Genomic DNA, 18458 nt, shown 5'->3' with positions numbered 1-18458 from the left:
TGCTCCCTGAGCGGGTAAGTTAGGTGATTTAATTCTCCAGTCTACATGAAAACTTTCCTTGCTCCAGAGGCTTCAAAAGCTGAGATCCATCCCCCTCGTCTTACAAACACACATGGCAACCTCACAAGTTGAGTGTGAAGTGGCAAACGATTTTATTATACAGTTAGTAAAAGGCTTTAAGGCTTTTTTTTTTTAAAAAAAAAGATTTGCAGGGACACAGTTCCCTCCTGCAGATTCACCTGCTGATTATGTTTTTAAAGTGCTACATTACAACTGTGAAAATACCGGCACTTCACAGCAGAAAACTGAATGTATGCTTTTATCGAGTCTGAAGTGGTGATAAACCAGCTGTTTCACAAGAGCGATTCGACGTGAAAAGGCAAAGCGTACAAGCCATTGCTAAAAAGTAGTGGGAAAATATGTGAAGAACTTTGCAGGCAACTAAAGCATCAGAGAAGAGGGCCTTGGTATGGATGCTGCTGGTTTGGGATCTCACGGACGTCCCCTGAATCACGCAGAAAGTGTGTGGAGAACGCACGTGCCCCCCCCTAATGAATTTTGAGATGGATTCTGCAGTCTGGTTATGCAGGCTCACGTACTCTGCTTTACTTCTGCTTTATTTTGGTGCAATATTCAGTAGTAAACACGAGCTTTTTAACAAGGTGAAAGGATTTGGGGAGATTTCCTTACCCACTGCAAATAAAAAGCAATTCTCAGAGCTGAAAACTGCAGCTTTCACGGGGAGGTGACAGGTCTGTACAAAGCCCTCACTGACAAAATTACGAAAACTGAGGAAAAAAACCAGCTTATTGGGGACTGCTGATGGGGAATCCCGGGTTCTTCTCCCTGCTTGCAGGGAGGTTTTGGACAAGTCACCACGTTATCTTCAAATGGGGAGAACAGCCCCCACATTCCCCCTCCCAGCAGAGGAGGTCAAGTGTATTTAAAAGCACTGTCCCTTCCTCTGATGGATAAAGCGCCGGGCACTGAGCAAGCGATGAACATCTCCAGTTCACCTGGAGAGCAGCCCTGTCAGATCAAAATCAACACCTCGCTATTCCATATATTTATTGTCCTTGTAGTTTAAGGGAGGCACTTCTTGCATTTTTGGGCAAAGGGAAAGTTTAGGAAGGAGGAGCAGCCGTTCGCCCCGTCGTGGGGCTGACGGACCCCTCCCACCGCAGGCCGAGCTCTGTACTTTGCAGCCAGGCACCAGGGAGCTCATCTCCCTGCTGCTCCCCTGCCAGCAGGAAGGTCGTATTTCGGGAAGCTGTGCCGAATGGCAGGAATCCAGAAGGAATAAGTTATTGGACACAGTAAAGCAGGGAAGAAGCCATAGGCTGGATTAGGAGCGCAGCCCGGCCGTCAGCATCAGGCCACTGCAATGGTTTAAAGCCCACGGCATCCTGCAGACTCGCCGGATTCGAATGGTGCCAGCCCATGGCACGAGCCTTCTGCTGTGCACATCTGCCACCAGATCGCCAAACATTTTGCCTAGTCCTGCCTCCTGCCACAGCTCCCCTCTTGCCTCCCCAGCAAATCACGGAAGGGTGGGAACACCTGAAAGTCTGCGCTGGCGTCTTTAGAGCTTAAAAAAAAAAAAAAGAAATCCTCTAGTTACAATAACCCTCTAACTACAAAAAAAGTAGTTTTGTTACTTTTGTGCCCCTCTGCTTTTGGGAGGGAGTAGATGAGATGGTGAACAACGTGCAGCCGCAGCGACAGAAGCAGGCAGCACGGCTGGGGATCACTAAACTCTGCCTAGAGCTAGAAACGCGTGCCAACAGTGACTGAGCAGGGTCACTTCTGCCCCCGAGAGCTGCCCTGGGCAGGGGGAAACTGGGGATATTTATTTGCGTTTGAGGATTTTATCTTAGAAATCTTGCAGCCCAATCCCCTCGCACTCCAAGCTAATCCCTGGGGATAGCAGGGAAATTATGGGCTGCGGTTTTAAACAGGACCTTCAAAATAATCCAGAGCATCTCAACCACTGGGTATGGCCTCCCTGCAGCGTGCAGAGTTGATCCTATTTGTGTCCCAGCCTGGACACAAGTTTCTTATATTCCTATTCCAAGTATCAGGAAAGGCGAGAACTACATCCACCCTCCTAGCCAGGCTCTAAAAATACAGCCTAAAGATCAAAGACACCCAAAAATCCTGTGTGGGACCAAGTCCACTTAATGCTGGCATTGTGTGAAATGTTCCTCTTAAAGCATAATCCCCCTTTCCCTGGCTGGAGGGGGGTGAAATGAGGTTGATCCTTGAGAAAGCTGGTTCGATGCGGCTCTTTCCTGACCCTCAGCTTCATCCCCAGGGTGTCAGTGCTGCATGAAGCGACCCCAGAGCCCATCCCTGATCCTCGGGACCAAGGGAGGATGCTCCAAAGCAAAGCACCGAAGCAGGATGACAGCTCCCGGAGAGAAGGGAAAGCTTGCACGCGGTCTGGCCTGGCGCGTTCTCATCTCGAGAGCATCTCTCGTCACGAATGAGCAGAAGGCAGCGCGACTCAGTGCACCGGGGTCCTGCCCGCGCACTCAGCACTGGGGGAAAGGAACAGAGATGAGCCAAGGTCCCAGCAGCAGAGCCGGAGACACCAAGTAAGGCAAATTCAACATAAGGCGCCTGGTGAAGGCTGCTGCACAGACCCTTGGGCAGGTTTTCAAGCCAAGATGAACAGAGCCAACAAAATCATCTCCACTTTTACAGGACGTCCGCAAAACCCCTCCTTGCTGCACTGCCCGGAGGGACCCAGGGGGTCGCCCTTTGGACCACCAGGACATGTTTCCCTGGGGCCTCCTGGGACCAAACAAGGAAGACGTGGAGAATCGCCATGAGGACTTTTTTTTTTTGACTCAAGGGATCACTCCCTGAATGAGAACCTCTCTATGGGTGTAAAAGGAGAAGGCTACGGACAAGAAGATGGTTGGGAAATGGGGGGGAACAGACCCAAACCCAACAGCATCACTTAACCAAGGCCTCTTCCAGCAAAACTTTCCAGAAGGAGATTTAACAACGCCCCTACCGTCCCCCCCGCTGCTCTTCAGGCTTCAAATGCGTTGGCCAAATTTCTGCTACGAAAAGGAATCACCCAGGCTGAGTGACGGTCGTGGCATCCCATCCACTCCAGCGCTATTTCTGGAATCGAGCGTACACCAGAAACGCGACAGCTGAAATCAGAGCGATGCCCACAGCTGGAATGATGTATGGCAGGGACGGTCCGTTGCTGTCCCCTGGGGGGACTTTGGCCGGAGACGAGCTGGTCGCAGTGCCACGGCCCCTGCTAAAGTCAAAAACTGGAGAGTTTCCAAGGGCACCGGCTCCGTCTTGGAGATCGCTGCCTGCCCCAAGCTGGGTGCTGGGGTGATGGTCCACGTGGACCTCGTGGGTGCCCAGGGAGGTGCTGTCCCAGCTCGGAGGCGGATGGGAGTCTCTGCTTGCTCCTCCAGCTGCCTCCTCTCCCCCAGGGTCTTCACAAGCCGCTGGAGCCGGGCATCCCAAGGAGACTCTGGAGAGCGCTTCTCCAGAGCTCGAGCTATCTGTGCTCACCAAGAGCGGGTCGCTGCTGAAGGTGAGGCTATTGGACGCCCTGGAATAGGGGCCGCTGGGCCCCTGAGAGCTCGGGCATCTGCCAGCTGCCTCTGGGCTCTCCCCAGCCATGGAGAGGAGGACGCCCGGCTTGCTGAGCTCCACATCCCTCTCCACGTTGCTGCAAGATGCCCAGATGCTCGTAGCAGAGCCCACCCGGGAGGCTGTCCTCCCAGACGTGCCTTCAGAGCTTCCTGCAACAGTCAGGTGAGGGTCTGCCGAGGCCGGGAGCACCTTTGGGAGACAACGAGAGGGGCTGGGTGCCATGGGGAGCAACCATTTGGCCTGATCTCAGGCACCCTTGTCACGCGACAAGCCCACTTCAGCGCTCATCCACCACATCTCCAGCCACTAACAGCGAGGTTGGGTCGCAGGTAACTCCCAGGGCTGGGAGAATGACTGGGGCAGGGAGGTGTTGGGGCTTTGGGGAGCCTTTGGGATTCAGGAGAGATATGGGAAGGAAGGAGGGGGAGACAAGAAGCAAGGAGAGAAGTGGAAACAGGCACCTGGAAGCCAGGAGACTGACTGGCAAGTCAAGGTGGGGAAATAAGGAGTCAAAGCCCAACAAACCTTGGGTCCCTTCTCCCATACTCCAAAATACAGCGTTCGGATGGGGATGTGAACACAGTGGGGAAAAAAGCCCTGAATAAACTCACCACCAGCTCAAAATCTTACACTGCAGCAGAAAATCTCCCAACCAGGGGGAGTTCACAAGGACCTGAATGAAATGCAAGTGGCAACGGGAAAGGTCACCTACTTTCTCCTTCGTCAGCACGGAAGGGGTGCTGCTGGCCGTCTCTCCTGTGGGCAGATTTTTCTCTTGTACAGGAGGCTTCACGGAGGTGTCGCAGGATGGGGGAGCGTCTCTGGGCGTAGGGGTAGCGACCAGGGTGGTTGTTTCCATCCAAGTATCTGTCGGGGAGAAAACAAAACGTATTGCGTTAATCAGGAGACCTAAAAGGTGAGTTTTGCTCTTCCTCAAGGATGCTGCAACAGGATACTCCCAGAGCTGAGGAGGTCGCAGAGGGAGCAGGACCCAGCGCCGCTGGGTGCTGCCCGTGTGGCCCTGGCTCTGCCGCGGCACCCGAGCTCTCCCGGTAGGTGCAGGTAAACCCAGACGGCACCAGCCAAGCCAGCACCCCCAATCTGTTCCTCCCTTTGAGAGCGGGGTGGCCCCCGGCTGCCGAAATGGGGGTGCAGACACTCAACTGGGGTGTTTTACATCAGAAATGAAGCAAGTGCCTCTGCCAAGTCCTGGTCAGGACGTTGTGCCAAAATACAGCGAGCAACAACTGCAACAACAACTGGAGGGAAAACCAGGGGAAAACAAGCAGCCAGGCTGGATTTCTGCAAAACCCAACCTCGCTCCCTTCCTGGAGGAGGTCCCTGCGGCCCAGGAGATGGGAGAGATGGGTGACAACAGCACAGAGAGCTGTTCTCTACACCTCCATGAGTGCTGACGGGCCACAAAGGCAGACGCAACCTTGGGCTGTCCTGTACCAACAGCCACAGCTACCACCGTTCTTTGGGAGGGTTCCCATGGCCCCCCCTTGCATGACCCCACACCTGCACCTTCTCTGCCACTCTCCATCCTTGCCGTCAAGCAGGACGGGCATCTGGCAGCACCTTCAACTCTGCTCCCCGTCAGCACGGTGGCTACGGAGAACTGCCAGGAAGAAAACCCACCTCCATCTCCTCCTTGCTCTTGCAGCATCCCAACCCGCTTCTGCTCCGCATCAAACTGCTGTTGTATGAGGAGGGGGCTGCGCACATCCACGAAGCTGCCCGGGGGCTCACCGTGCTCGGAGCCGGGCACAGCCTGTTTTTTTTGCAGTGAGTCTGGGGGCTGCGGCCCCCTGCTGCGAGCAGTCTCCTCCAGCCTCGGGGGTGACTCAGTGGAGACGTAGAAGTCCTCTTCGGGCTCGTTCCTGGGCTGCTCGGGGCTGCGAGCAGAGCCTGCATCCCTTGGCGTACGAGACCTGCCAAGACCCAAGCCCGGTGCGCCGCGGTGCAGGTGGTTGGCGTTCCCGAAACACCCGTTGTCCACGCACACCGGGTGCTGCTGGCGGCTCAGCCAGTCCCGGCCCCACTCAGGGGGGGCAGCTGATGGCACGGCCACGCTGGGTGCCCCGGGGGTCCCCGCTGCCGCCTGAGCGGCCTCGATGGGGCGCAGGAGATGCCCCTCTCTGCCGTGCCCATCGCTCACTCCGTCACAGACTGTGCTCCCAGGTGGAGATGGCCGGGGACTCTCTTGCTCCAGGAGGTTTTTGGGGAGCTGGAAGGAAATGAGCTGTGTTAAATCGCTGTGCCAGGATGAGAGGGTCTGGGGGCATCAGGGTGCCCCAAACCCTGACCCAGTGACCCAGGCGAGCCTGGTGATGAAGGGGGTCTCTCCCTGGCACCCACCGCATAGCTCGCAGGAGGTCTGCGTGGGGCCGGGGGCTGTGGAGGGGAGCCTGGACTAACAGAGCAGAGCCTGCACTCCTATCCATGGAGGGGAAGCAGGAGAGGGGAGCAGTTATAGGGCCATATGTAGGCTATAAGTCACCAGATACAGCAAGCACGCAGCAGAGATCAGCAGCGAGAGGCTGCTTGGGGCGTCCCTGAACGAACCTGGCCCTACCACGGGCTCCCCACGCCCCACCGCTCCGGTCCAAAAGGGGCTTTTGTGTCCCCGTCTGACACGCGCCTCGCTCACTGATTCCTGCACTGGGGCCCTGGCGTCCAGGTCCGTGCTCGTGGCGGTGGCAGCACCGGGCAGGAGAGGTGGACGTCCGCTGATGGGCAGGTCTCGGCGCGGCTGCTCAGCGAACGGAGCGCCCGGAGCAGGGTTCGGCCCTGGGGACGGCATCTGGGCACCGATGGAGGAGACGGCAGGACGGGCATCGCTGGCTGCAGGAGGGATGGAGGCAGCAGCGGGAGCTGGGGAACCTGGAGGAGCCAAGGCGGTTCGTGAGCGGGGACTTTGGTGGAAAAGCCGAGGAGGCAGAGGACGAGCGTGGGGTCGAGGCAGCCCCTCGCGTGCCCCCGCTCTGTCCCCACATCAGCCAACCCCACGGCACCCCTTCATTCATCTTTCCATCTTCCCTCCAGGTGAGAAACTCAGCCCACCGCCAACCCAAGCACCTTCAAATAAGGACCCCATCATCCCCAGGCACGTCACCAGGGTGAGGGACATCCCTGGGGATGGTCACAGACACCCCCAGGCCACCAGGAAGCCAGGGCTAGTAGAGAGGCCAGCTGCTCGGCGGACACCAGGAGACACGGTTGGCGTCCCCATCTCCACCAGACCCCCGGGGCAGCACCCAGAGACAACGAGGCTACATACGGGCTTGCCAGGAGTCATATACGTGCTGCAGCTCGTCGGCCAGGTGCCCCGCGTTGTTGTGGCGCAGCGCGTCGATGAGATCCGGCACCCAGCCCTGCCGGCACTTCAGGTGCTGATAAAACCTATAGACGGTCGCCTGGCTCCCCCGCATTTCCTCCCGGGCGTGAAGTTCATCCTAAATAAAACACACAGAGCATCTAAGAGAGGGTCTGGCTTAGAGGAAAGGCAGCTATATGTTGCCTGAGCTATACATTGAGGAAAGAGCCCAGCAGGACTTGGGAAAGCAGGAATTACTCTGTCGGCATCGGTCAGGCAGCTCAGGGAATCGGCCAGCGATGCCACACGGATGTTCTTGAAATTCTTGAGGTTTTTCAAAATGTAGTCGTAGACTTTGTCTTCGGCAAAACCCATCCTGGCTCAGCACCTGCCGAGAGAGAGAAAGACTTAACGTGAGCGGAGGGCTGCTGGTAACGCTCGGCTTTTCTATAGGAGCTTGGGCTTTTCTATAGGAGCCTGGCCTCTTGGCACAGACACTCAGCCTGGCGGCGATCGGCGCAGGGGGAAATCCTGGGCGGAAAACACGCAAAGAAAAAGAAACATTCAGGTTAAAGTTCAGCTCTTCGATTTCACGAACTTAATTCCCTTCTGCAATGCTCGTCCTTTCCGCGGCCGGGTGGCTGTCGCCAGCCCGGGTCTCGCGACACGAGCGGCGCAGGGTCACGCCAGGCGAAGGGGGCCAAGGCTGGGATCCTGTTTTAGGCCCTGGGCGACGCGGCTTCTCGCCGATGGAAAAGGATGGCGGAGGAAAAGCGACGAAGCTCCTTCTCCCCGGGGAAATGGCAGCCCTGGCTGCGGCAGGACCCTGCCTCCTCTATCGGCCGGCCCCCCCCGCAGCTCGGCCTTCCCGCTCCCGGGGCAGCGCTGGGAGACTTCGTGCTTGCAAAGAAACTTGAAAGCCCCGACCCCCCGCTCCCCACCCCGAAGCCCCCAGCTCGGCGAGCCCGGGCCCCGCTGCAGGACCCCCGTACCTCCGCCCGCCGCCGCGCTCCCCGGAGAACGCGCTGAGCCCGCCCACCCCGCGCGTCGCCGCTGCTGATTGGCCGCCGCGCACGCCCGTCGCGGTGATAGACAGGCGCTGTGAGGAGGCGGGAAGTGCCCGCCCTCCCCTCCGCGGGGCCGGGGCCGGACGGCGGGGCGGGCCCGGGGCCGCGGGGCTGATCCCGGCCGTCAGCCCACGGCGGCGGGACGGGGCCGCCTCCCGCACCGGCAGGTGGCAGCAGCGTAACGGCAACGTCCCCCGGGCACCTGGCGGAGGGATCCCGCTGTGCCCGCATCGCCCCGCCCCTCGCCCCGCCCCCTCCGCCCCGCCCCGGCCCTGTCAGCGGAGCGCGCCCTGCATGGAGCCGCACCATGGCGGCAACGGCGGCGGCAGGAGCGGGCGGGCGGCTGCGGGGGCGCCGCTGAGGGCCGGCAGCCCCGCGGCGGGGCGCTGAGGGGCGGCGGCGCCTCCCCCCCCCCTTCCCCTCCCCTCCTTTCCCCCCTACCCCGACCCCCGCGCCCTCCCCCGGCGCGGCGTCCATGGTCGCGGCCGCCCGCCGCGGTGTCGTACCGGAGCCGTTGGGCGGCGGCGAGAGCCAGCGAGGGAGAAGGAGCGGGCCCGGCCCGGCGCCGCCCGCCGCGCCGCAGGTGAGCGACCGCCCGACGGGGGGAGGCGGCGGGGACGGGCCCGGGGTTGTTATGGCGACGCGGGGGCGCCTGGGGGGCGCCAGGCGGGGCCTCTCCGGGCGGCACCCACGCGTGTCCGCGGCCTCTGCGTGGGTCCCGGCTCGGCCTGGCGTGGGGTGCCCCCCCCCCATGGTTTTTATTTTTTAATAATAATAATATTAATAAAAAGTGAATCGCGGATTGGGGCGTGTGAACTTCCACACGTGGGTCTGCAGTGGCCCACGGCCCCCTCCCGCCCCCCACCCGTGGGGGCAGCCAAGGGGGGTCCGAGCTGGGGAAACCCTCCCTGCCCCGACACCCGGTGGACAGGGCACGGTGCCGGGCCGCGGTCAGACCTCCAGCCGCCTCCTCCCCGCCGCGGCTCGCCTCTCCCTGCCGCAGGGATCGCGGTGCTCCGTGGACACCGGCACGCGAGACGCCGGGGGTCCGGCACTGGGCCTCGCATCCCCTGTGAGCCAGCAACACACCGGCCATGCTCGGGCCTGACCCACGGCCTCCTCGACGGCTCTTGGCCTGTGCCGGGGACGTAAGGCTTCTTTTTGGGAGCCTTGTAGGCTCATGGCCTGGCTCCCACCCTGCGCCGTCCCTCGGGGAGATGCTCCAAGCCGGAGCATTGGAGGGGATGGCCCTCCTCGCCGCGAGGTCCGAGGGCTGTGTCCCCTCCTCGCCGGCGTCTCCGCGCATCCCAAATGGGAACGTACAAGGCTGCCACACTCCTGGCTCTCCCACGCTCGGGTAGATGCGTCCTCCCTCCTCGGCCAGCGCTTGCTTATTTCTGATCTTGGATGTCATCAAGGGTGGAAAATGTGACAGGAAGGAAGGGAGGCTTTTTTTCCTCCTGCTAAATATGGACTGACATTAAAATCTAAATACTGTCGTGAAAGGAATCCCAGCCCCTGTTTGTCGGAGGAGGGAGGGAAAAACGATGTTTTCTGGCTTTTCGGCTGTGAGGTTCCAGCTGGGAAGTTTCGCAAGGAGCGGCGGGGTCCTTGCCGAGAGCCTGAGGAATTTACTTTGCTTGTTCGCAGGACACTCTCCGCAGCGTATTATGCTAAATAAATTAGTCATCCCTTCTCTGCCTGTCTGTGGCTGGGGGAAGCTTGCTGCGAGCATGCAGGATGCTTCGAAGATATTTAGGGATTTTTCCTCTCCTGTACAAAGACTTCTAGAAACGAAAGGGGTGCAGGCAAATAAAACTGCAGCCCCAGCAGAAGTTTTTCATCCTTCTTTATTTTAATTCCTGTTGCTGCAGCAGCCGATGGCAGGGAAGGAGGTGCACGGGGTGGCTGCAGCTGATGCAGGGAGCTGCCGGGTTTGCAAGGAGGATTTATGTCTCTCTCCGTCAAGAATCAGATGCAAACTCATGCCGTTATTCCCACGGTGAGGTTGGGAAACTAGCTCGATGTGGGGCTCTGGGATGAGGAACGGGACCCCAGGGATGGTCACGGTGCTGCCAGCTCCCCCAGTGACTCTTACTGTGGCCGACGTGAAGAGCCAGGATGTTTTGGGGGGGCACAGACCACAGCTTTGCTGGGACTTGGGGGTACTGCATGAGAGAGACTTGGTGTCTGTGTCGGGCAGAAAATGGGCACTGCCATGTTCCCCTTCCACATGTTCCTCTCCATCCCAGTTGGAGAGCTTTTTGGGGGAAGCTCCAGGGCATTTGCCCCATCTTTATAAAAACAGTTTGTTAAAGCAGTAGGGGGATACTGGGAGGTGCTGAAAATAGATGTTTCCCGTTTCCAGGGGCACTGCTGTCCTGGCGTTGGTGCGGCTGTATTGTTTTCAAGCTAATGGGATACATAGCTCTGCGTTTCTGAAATGTCACTCTCAAATAACTGGTGCTTTGTGCGGATCCGTGATATTGGTCCAAGTCCAACATCAACATCCATGTGGAAGAGTAGTTCGAATTCCCTCTCTCCCTGTCTCCTCCCGCCGACGACCTACATCTGTTCTCCTTCAACCCTCCGTGTTTGCAGCGGGATGGCGGATCCCGATCCAGTGGGAAGGGCACAGGTTGCGTGACCTCTGCCGTGCTTGGCCCGTGGGTCTGCCGTAACTGCTTTGGGTAAGGCAGTGCTGAGCCACGGTTCCGCGATCGTGGTCTGCGCGATGCCTCTAAACACCGGGGAGCGTGGGGTGGGTTATTTTGGGTGGAACAGAGCACCTGTACGCTTCTACAGTGTCATGAGTGGTACAGCAGATGCACAAGCTGCTGGTTGGTGCTTTATTCTTGGTGTTACATGGGAAGGTCAGTCCTCACGGCCGCTTTCTGGTCTCATTCACAAATAGCGTTTTCCTCTTGAAATAAAACAAATCCCCGGGCTTTCCTGTCGCGGTGGAAATCATTTGAATGTGACCAGGTCCGTAAGCATCTCCGAAGCCTGCGGACAGGAAGAAACACTAGAGCGAAGAGGTAGGAAATGTCCGCGTTTATAGCACTGGGCTGATTCATCTCCCTGCTCTTAACTCTTTCCCTCCTGCTTTTGGTGAGATCCAGCTGTTTTGTTTCCAGGCTCGCAGGGCGAGGAGAGTATCGCCAGCTCTCTAGCTGGATCGCAAAATACTGCTGGGTTTTGTACATTGTGTTTACGTGGTTTGGGGTGGAAAAGGAATGGGCTGTTGGGGGTGTGCGGTTATCCGAATCGGATAACCGGAACATCAGCAGTCACATTAGGAAGGATTAATATTTAATATATGGGGTATGAACCATTGTGCTTAATCACTATCTGAAGGGCTTAGGAAGAGATTTACCGATAAGCAAGTGATTCCCGAACTGTCCAGAATGATTTCTTGCATCTTCCTTGGGAGCAGCTGGTCCTGGATATCACTAGAAGCTGGCCTGATCCTGCTCTTCCTGAAGTCTCTAGCTTCTGTAAGTGGGTAGAGTGGCTTTCATCACAAGAGCTTTCTTCTCATTAAACTCACAAAAAACACTGGAAACCCTTTTTCTCTGATACAGCTCACGTGGCTGTGCTGTAAGCCGTAGTACCTGACAGTGCTTGAAACTTATGTTTGTAGCCAAAGCTCGTGAGAAACGTGTCTTGGACTCCACAGACGCCGTCACTGTCACATACATCTGCCCAGCCACAAGTCCGGAGCTGGCTCATTCATACTTTTCTCTGACTAATGTCTTCAGGAGACCTTGAATTTCATCCGTGCCTCCTGGAAACCTTTGTGACAGCGGTGCTGCTTCCCACGTCTGCCCCACGTGGACCCACATGGGGTTTTTTTTTCAGCGTAAGGTGTTTTGTAGTACGGCGAGACGGGGGCCGCTCCTCGGGGTTGGGTACTGCTGTGTTTGTGCAGGGAGGAGGTGATGGTGGGGGACACGTCAGGGCACACAAATAGTCCACCTCCACGTCCGCGTGTCCTGCGGGACTAAATCTAACCATGCGCTTACAACTGCGGTCGGTGTTGAGCCGGTTTGAGGTTGGGAAGTGGAGGTGGGAGGTGGAGGTCTCGTTGTGACTGGTGGGACTACTAGAGTTCATCTGAATTTGAGGGTTGTGCTTTAGGCTGCGGGAGGGTGCGTGCCTGCGTCCCCCTTCCCTCCCTGCCCCGAGTCAAAACTCGCATAACTGAAAGCATCGGCCGTGGCCATCAAACCCGCTTTTGCTGTGGTTACACATATGGTACTGCTGTGTTTATGGTGGCTGCAGTTTTGATGGTGGAAGTCGAAACAACTGAGTGTGGGTTGGGTTTTGGCATGTTGGTCATGTAGGAAATCCTGGTGGCTACTGTAACAGGCGTGGAGGTTAGAAATGTTTTTAAAAATGGAATGGGTACTGCTTTTTCCCCAAAACGTGTGTGGGAGAACCATGTGCAAACAGATTGCTTGCTTAGGCAGCAAGTCCTCTTTATCCCAGAATAATTTGTTGTCCTAATTCCTTCCTGTTGAAGCAACTCCATTTTGCATGCAATAATTAGTACTAATTTGGACCTGGGATGGAAAACAAGAGTTCTCCGACTTCAGAAGGGTAGACAAGAGCATAACCTCTGCCTCTCCTGTGTGAGTCAGGTCGCGCCGTGCCATCCCTCCTCTAAAGCAAAATTAAAACCTGTACGTGAGACCAAACATCCCGGGTTGGTAGAAGGGAGCAGGAGATGTAGGTGTCACCAATTTTAAGCCTTCTGCTGTTGCAGGGAGCCGAGGACATCTGTGGTGAGGGGGAACAGACCACCACCTCCTTCCTTCTTGGCTAACATTGAGGAACAAATAAACAAAAATGTTCCTGCTGCGCTGATGTGAAAAGCGGCTTCTGAGCCGGTCTGGCATGTTGGTGTATTCCTGGCGCCCCGGCCAAGTACTTGAGAACTTTTATTGCCGTAACGAGGACTTCCATATCCTGCCCAACAGTCTAACTCGAGCCGCGGCTGTTTTCTGGTCCTTCCGGGAAGACATCCCTGTTCTCCCTTCCTTTGTGTAGTGAAAGGAAGCCAGCCAAATTCTTTCCCTCTCCCAAATCCCTGCGTGTTTGAAGAAGGGGAGGTGTAGGCATCCTTCCTGGCTTCCCCGGCGTTTACCTGGGAAGCACGAGATGAATTACGGCGTGAAGGTACCGCAGGCAGGATCGCCCCTGCCCGTCTCGCAGCTGCCCTCCTTGGTGCTGGTAGGTTCATCGTTTCTGCTGGCGGGGGTGGTGAGCACCGAGGCCGTCTCCTCGTTTTCCAGAGTGCTGCGTGAATGTCTCCTCAGGCTGAGCCCTGGAGGCGGTGGAAACGGGAGATGTCTGGCCTGGAAATCCCAGCTGGCAGGAGACGCGCTGTGAGTGAGACGGGCTTCCCAGTGTCTGGATACCCGACCGCTAGAAACCTTGGCTGATGGATGCTACCTCCCTGCAGAGTTAGACGGGGAGTTTTAAGACCTGTATTCATAACTTGGGGGTCCGAAACGCTGCTTGACGCTCCAAGCTAGATTGATAAAAGCGTGTTAGAGGCTGATCACGGAGGTGCTGCAGCAGCATACCAGCCTTAAAAACAGAGTTCGGCGTGTTCGAGCTTGTAGGTTTTGTGTATCAGAGTTAAGTAATAGGTGACAGGAAACCTTGATTCAGGTATGAGCAGTGAATCAATCAACGCTGGATTGCTCTGTGGTTGAACCGGCCCCCCCTTGGGATGACTGCCTTCCCATATCACGCCTGATGTTTCGAAATAACCTCTCCGAGTTACGATTGTTCTGATGATCTAAAACCCAGGGGTTTAGTTCACTTTGGTCTCCACCCCGTCAGCGATGACCTTGCTCCAGGGCTGCAGAGAGCAGCAGACATTTCTGGTTTAACTGCGGAAGGTAGGATGTCTCCCTGGGTCTGTGCTCAGATGCTCTCCTCCAAGGAGTTGGGGATCTTCTGACCAGAAGGCAACTTCTTGAGGGTTTCCCCAAAACCCAACCATCCTCACTCGCTTGTCTTCTGTGCGTCCAGTGTGTCGTCTTCTGTGTCTATTATTTTTAGCGTATGGTCTGGTGTGCTCACGCAGGCTCATCTTTAACTTTGGTTGTCCAGGTGGTAGGAAGAGCAGTGATCAGAGATGATGTGAATGGGGTAGACTGGGCAGCTCTGGGGCTTTTCTGGAGTGTTGCTGCCCTTGGGAACGGTGATAATAGCTGCAACTAAGTGGTTCAGCCGTAATGGTAAACTTCGTGGTACTTGCAAACCAAAAAGCAGATCCTCCTTTAATCCCTGGGACTGTGGGGGGTCCATCCCTTGCTTGCCACCCTGTGTTTTCAGAGTTTTGGTGTCCCCATTCATACCCTGGGGATTTCAAACACTTAATTCACAAACCCTTAGTGGCTGGCTAAGGGCTGATATTACTAATTTATGTTAGTAAATTATGTCATGGTACGTGTCAGAGAGTGTTCTGCAGCCAGGAGATCTGTTCCTGGCCTCAATGATCGTTGCAACCAGCTTGAAGTCCTGCTTACTCCCAGTTGGGCATCCCTTGCTTCACCCTTTGAAATAGCCGACTTGTCCTTGTGAGCTTTCAGGTGAGCACTGAAGTGATAACTGATGGTGTGATCTCAAGAGAGGTCTTGACAAATCCGGGGAAGGTTCTCCGGTTACTCATCTTTATTTGGGGGGGACAAAAAAAAAAAAAAGGAAAAGGAGGACCTGCATTGACCTGGAGGTCAGTCCACTTAATGTAGGAAGATACTGGCCATAGCCGTGCTTAGTCCGGCCACAAAAGACTCTGCTACTCGCTATGCAGACCCAGGGACAGGAGGAGAAACGGAGATGGAGGAAGAAGCAACCTGCCTAGGCAGTGAAATAGGTCAGTAGAAGAAAAGCCAGGAAGGCAACTTGGGTCTGGCTGCTGGTGGCAAGGTGGCCCGAGAGACTCGGCTAAACCTGGGGGGCAGAAGGGACAGATATTACAGTCATGATGCTGTTAGAGGTTTCTAAAAGGCAGAAACTCTCAAGTAAATCTTACTGACTAAGAGGAGAAATATGAAAAACAGCATTTGCTTTTTTTTTTTTTTTTTAAAAAAAAAGCATTTTGGTGGTTTATAAAGATTCCAGCAGTGCTCTGGGAAAGGGCAGCCTCTTGTTCCAGGCACCACGCGTACAGCACAGGGATATCCTGGCTCTCAACCTGAAGGTTTTGAGGTACCATAAATTTTTCTCGTGATAGTGTGTGGCAGGACAGCATGCAAAACTTTCCGGCTGCTTTACAATTTGAATAATATTTTTATCATGCCAGCAGATAATCATCTCACTTTTGTTCCAGAAGCAAAAGTCTTATGGATATGTTTGAGAAGCCTGAAAATAAATATATTCACATGTGTTTTTCAGCGTTGCTTAACACGTGGTATATCTCAGAGCCATAACTCTCTTGTAAACTGGACGCTCTTGAGAGTAAAGGCTCAGAAATATAACTTTAGGCCTGCTTTCAGCTGTGCGTGTACATATTTAGTTAGTCTCTAACTGGAAGCACAGACTTAGTCGTCCCTTGTTTCTCTCCATTGCTAGATCAGAAGGACAGTGCTTTAGTCTGTCTGCGGCAGCCCAAATGCTGCAGCTTTACATCTGTCTCCTAGAAGACACTAACACCATCCACACTAGGCCTGAATGATGAATTAGAGATGAACGGAGACGACTTAGAAATGAATAATAAATTGGAAAACATGGATAATCCTCAAGATTTTCTCTTGAGGAGACTTCAGACCTGTTTGGCTACAGGCAGAGAAATGTTTTTAATCCCAGTCGCCGTGTACAATTTGCGTTCTCATTCCGGTAGCAGGGTGGGAATGCCAGGCAGGATCTTTGGTCGGCTCAATGGCAGCAGCTTGGTTTTCACTCGGCTAGCTGGCAGACTGTGACTGGGATTAGAGAGGTTAAATTATTTTCTAAGCTTATCTAGGAGTATGTGGAAAAGAAATGGGAAGACTGTTTCCATGGCTAGCATGGTTTTACTTTGCAGTTTTGCAAATAAAGTTTTACTACTTTTTGGTTCTGCTTCACTCGGTCCTTCAAAATCTTTCTACCAGGCAGTGGTTTCCAACAGCTTAATTTGTGGATCCCTAATTTTCTCCATCATTTTAACCCTTTGAGAAATTTAGTGTATGCAGATTGCTGCGTCATGGGTGGATTTGCGTTTCAGTCCTCCGCTGGGCTCTGAAAGTCTGCACGGGTTGGCGAGCTCATCTAGAGCAGGCTACAGACATTTCCCGTGGGGTATGGGAGAACCTTTTACGTAGCACTGCCTTGTAGAAAAAATATTGAGCCAACGCATTTATCGTCTTTTCAATACCTGGCTTGATCTGCTGTGGTTGTGTACAAGTTATTGTTTGACTCCAGTAGGGACCTGGAGGTGAAATCTGTGACCCAGCCATTGGTCTGCGTTGCAGCAGTGCCTGGTCTGGGGCTGTACTTCAGCTCTCGCCGTGCTGAGCAGTCAGGTCTGGCCTCCCGGAATCCAACGTCCAAATGAATAAAATGCACAAAGGAGGTGGTGTTACAAAGGGAAACTGAGGCACAGACTAGCTGACATACAAAGGCAGCTTTGGAAGATGAATCTTTGCTCTTCTGAGAGGCGAGTACCTTAAATGCACAATCATCCTTTCTCATACCTTAAAACATTATTGAAGGAGGCACAGGATGGGCAGCTTGCAGCCTTGTCTGTCCGTGCAACCCAGTCTCTAAGAGCATCTCCTCTGGCTTGTCTCCTCTGGCGTGTAGAGGAAGAGCAGCTCTCCTGTCCCCTCCTCGGCTGAGGCTCCAGAGAGGCTGACAAACCCGGTGGCTGCATGAGCGTTTTCCACCCTGGGTCCATCAGCGTGTTAAGATGACTTGGAGGGTCACCAAAGTGTCTCCATCCCTCACGGTTGTTATTGAGAGGGTCCCTGCGGGAGGTTGTGTCCCTCGGTCAGGGCTGCAGGGGAACTCTCAGTGATACAGGTGTAAAAACGGCGCTGCAGGTGCACGTTCATAAAGGTGGTGGATCTCTTGATTTGCCCAAGAGAGGTTGTGTAGACATCTGAGTATTTGACATTGCTTCTTGTGTCCATGTCCTCCACGTGACGGAGGATTTACTCTTTGCCTTCCCTGAAATTTGTTAAACTGAGTTTAGTGCCTGTGCAGGGGTAGTTGTCTTTTTTCCAGGATACAGCATATTCTGTGGGGGGTGTTTAAGTTTATATAACTTCCCATATGTTGCCCTCTTTGTGTAGAAACACGGAGATAAATTGTGAAATGCAGGGAGCTGCTTTAAAAGACTATACCCTTAGCTGGATCTCAGCCTGTTTGTGGCAAGAAAAGAGGAACCCAGGGAGCCCTCTGTCCTTATTTTCTCTCTCATACAGCTGAGTGAGCAGCGTGGGATGGAGCACCTGATGCTGCCCCGTTGCCTAACGCTGTGATGCTCCTCCGGGGAGAGGGCATGGTGAGCTGTCAGTAGGCTTGAGAGCAGGCACGTGCTGTTGGGAAGGGCGGTGGTTTCTCCACGGAGGTGCTGCAGCCCCGGCATTGTTCCCTGCAAGCCCTCTCCCCCTTTCCAAAGCTGCTGCATTCCCTACAGTGCATCTGTGCCCAGCAGAGAGGTTGGTGTTTTCGGTGAAAGCTTTAAGTCGGTGTTAGTTGAACCAGTTGGCTGGACCTGATCTTGCCAGGTGCTTGGTCTCTGTTCCCAAGTAGATTGAGGGGGTCTGAGGACACTCGGCATCTTGCAGAAGAGGGTTCTTTGGCTCCTGTGGGACACAAGCCTGGCAGCTGGTAGGAGATTGATGGATCTCGGTCACTGCAAACTTGAAAGAAGCCGTTCACCCATCCGCCCGGCTTATTTCGGCTCATCGCTTTTGAAAATGGTTCAGTCGCGAGTGTAAGAGCAATTGTAGGTGTGGTGCTTGCCTCTACTGAATACTTACGCAGGACATAATGAGGGGATCTGAAAACATCCATTTCCATTCCCTCTCCAACCCCCCTGGAGCAAAGCCAAGAAGCTCAGCCCCCAAACAAGCCCCGCTTTTGAACTTTAAGGTTGAGAAACTGAATTTTTACTCTGAAAATTGTGCTTATTTGACTGGTGGATGGAGAATGAGGAAGTCTGTCCACACGTGCATGGGAGATGTGGAAAGTCCTGGGGGGAAAAAAATGCTTCAGAGATGAGCCACGCAGGTCTGATGATAACTAGGTGGAAACTTTAGCCAGGGCTCCTGGGCAGCGAAGCAGCCTCAGCGGTGATGGGAAGGTTGAGCTCCTCAGCCTCCAAGCCCAGGAATTGACCTATTCAACGTTGGTGTTCTTTTCTTTTTTTTTTTTTTGAAGTTACTGCAAGATCATGACTGTTTTTAGGAAGCTGAGGACTTTGCAGTTGCTCAGTACTT

General features: G+C 54.9%; 2 protein-coding genes across 7 annotated transcripts in view; one reads left to right on the top strand and one right to left on the bottom strand.

The window, feature by feature from the left end:
• Nucleotides 1-198: 198 nt before the first annotated feature.
• On the bottom strand, nt 199-8107 carry MAVS (mitochondrial antiviral signaling protein). 2 transcript variants are annotated; one of them, XM_075148415.1, is made up of 7 exons: nt 7942-8107; nt 7208-7337; nt 6914-7088; nt 6284-6516; nt 5272-5860; nt 4343-4497; nt 199-3819 (listed from the first exon to the last, which is right to left on the bottom strand). In XM_075148415.1, the coding sequence occupies exons 2-7, from the start codon at nt 7322-7324 to the stop codon at nt 3130-3132; spliced, it is 1959 nt and encodes a 652-aa protein (XP_075004516.1). In that variant the 5' UTR covers nt 7325-7337; nt 7942-8107; the 3' UTR covers nt 199-3129. The 2 variants fall into 2 exon arrangements, with proteins under 2 accessions (XP_075004516.1, XP_075004515.1); XM_075148414.1 differs by having other exon boundaries at nt 6275-6516; nt 7942-8106.
• A 193-nt stretch (nt 8108-8300) lies between these two features.
• PTPRA (protein tyrosine phosphatase receptor type A) overlaps nt 8301-18458 on the top strand; it is a 127220-nt gene continuing 117062 nt past the window's right edge. For all 5 annotated transcript variants that reach the window (XM_075148409.1, XM_075148407.1, XM_075148412.1 and 2 more), the window contains exon 1: nt 8301-8599. The gene's annotated coding sequence lies outside the window, so the exon portion shown is untranslated. The remainder of the gene's footprint in view (nt 8600-18458) is intronic.

This window comes from Calonectris borealis, chromosome 4, assembly GCF_964195595.1.
Source record: "Calonectris borealis chromosome 4, bCalBor7.hap1.2, whole genome shotgun sequence".
Lineage (NCBI taxonomy): Eukaryota > Metazoa > Chordata > Aves > Procellariiformes > Procellariidae > Calonectris > Calonectris borealis.
This window is presented reverse-complemented; position numbering and strand designations above follow the sequence as displayed.

Bases quoted from the DNA above. Each gene is read 5' to 3' on its own strand.
- MAVS (XM_075148414.1), bottom strand. From the start codon at position 7,324: ATGGGTTTTGCCGAAGACAAAGTCTACGACTACATTTTGAAAAACCTC. The intron at 7,089-7,207 runs GTAATTCCTGCT...TGTTTTATTTAG, and splicing joins GCCTGACCGATGCCGACAGA to GATGAACTTCACGCCCGGGA. The intron at 5,861-6,274 runs GCGCGTGTCAGA...ATTTCCTTCCAG, and splicing joins TGCAGGAATCAGTGAGCGAG to CTCCCCAAAAACCTCCTGGA.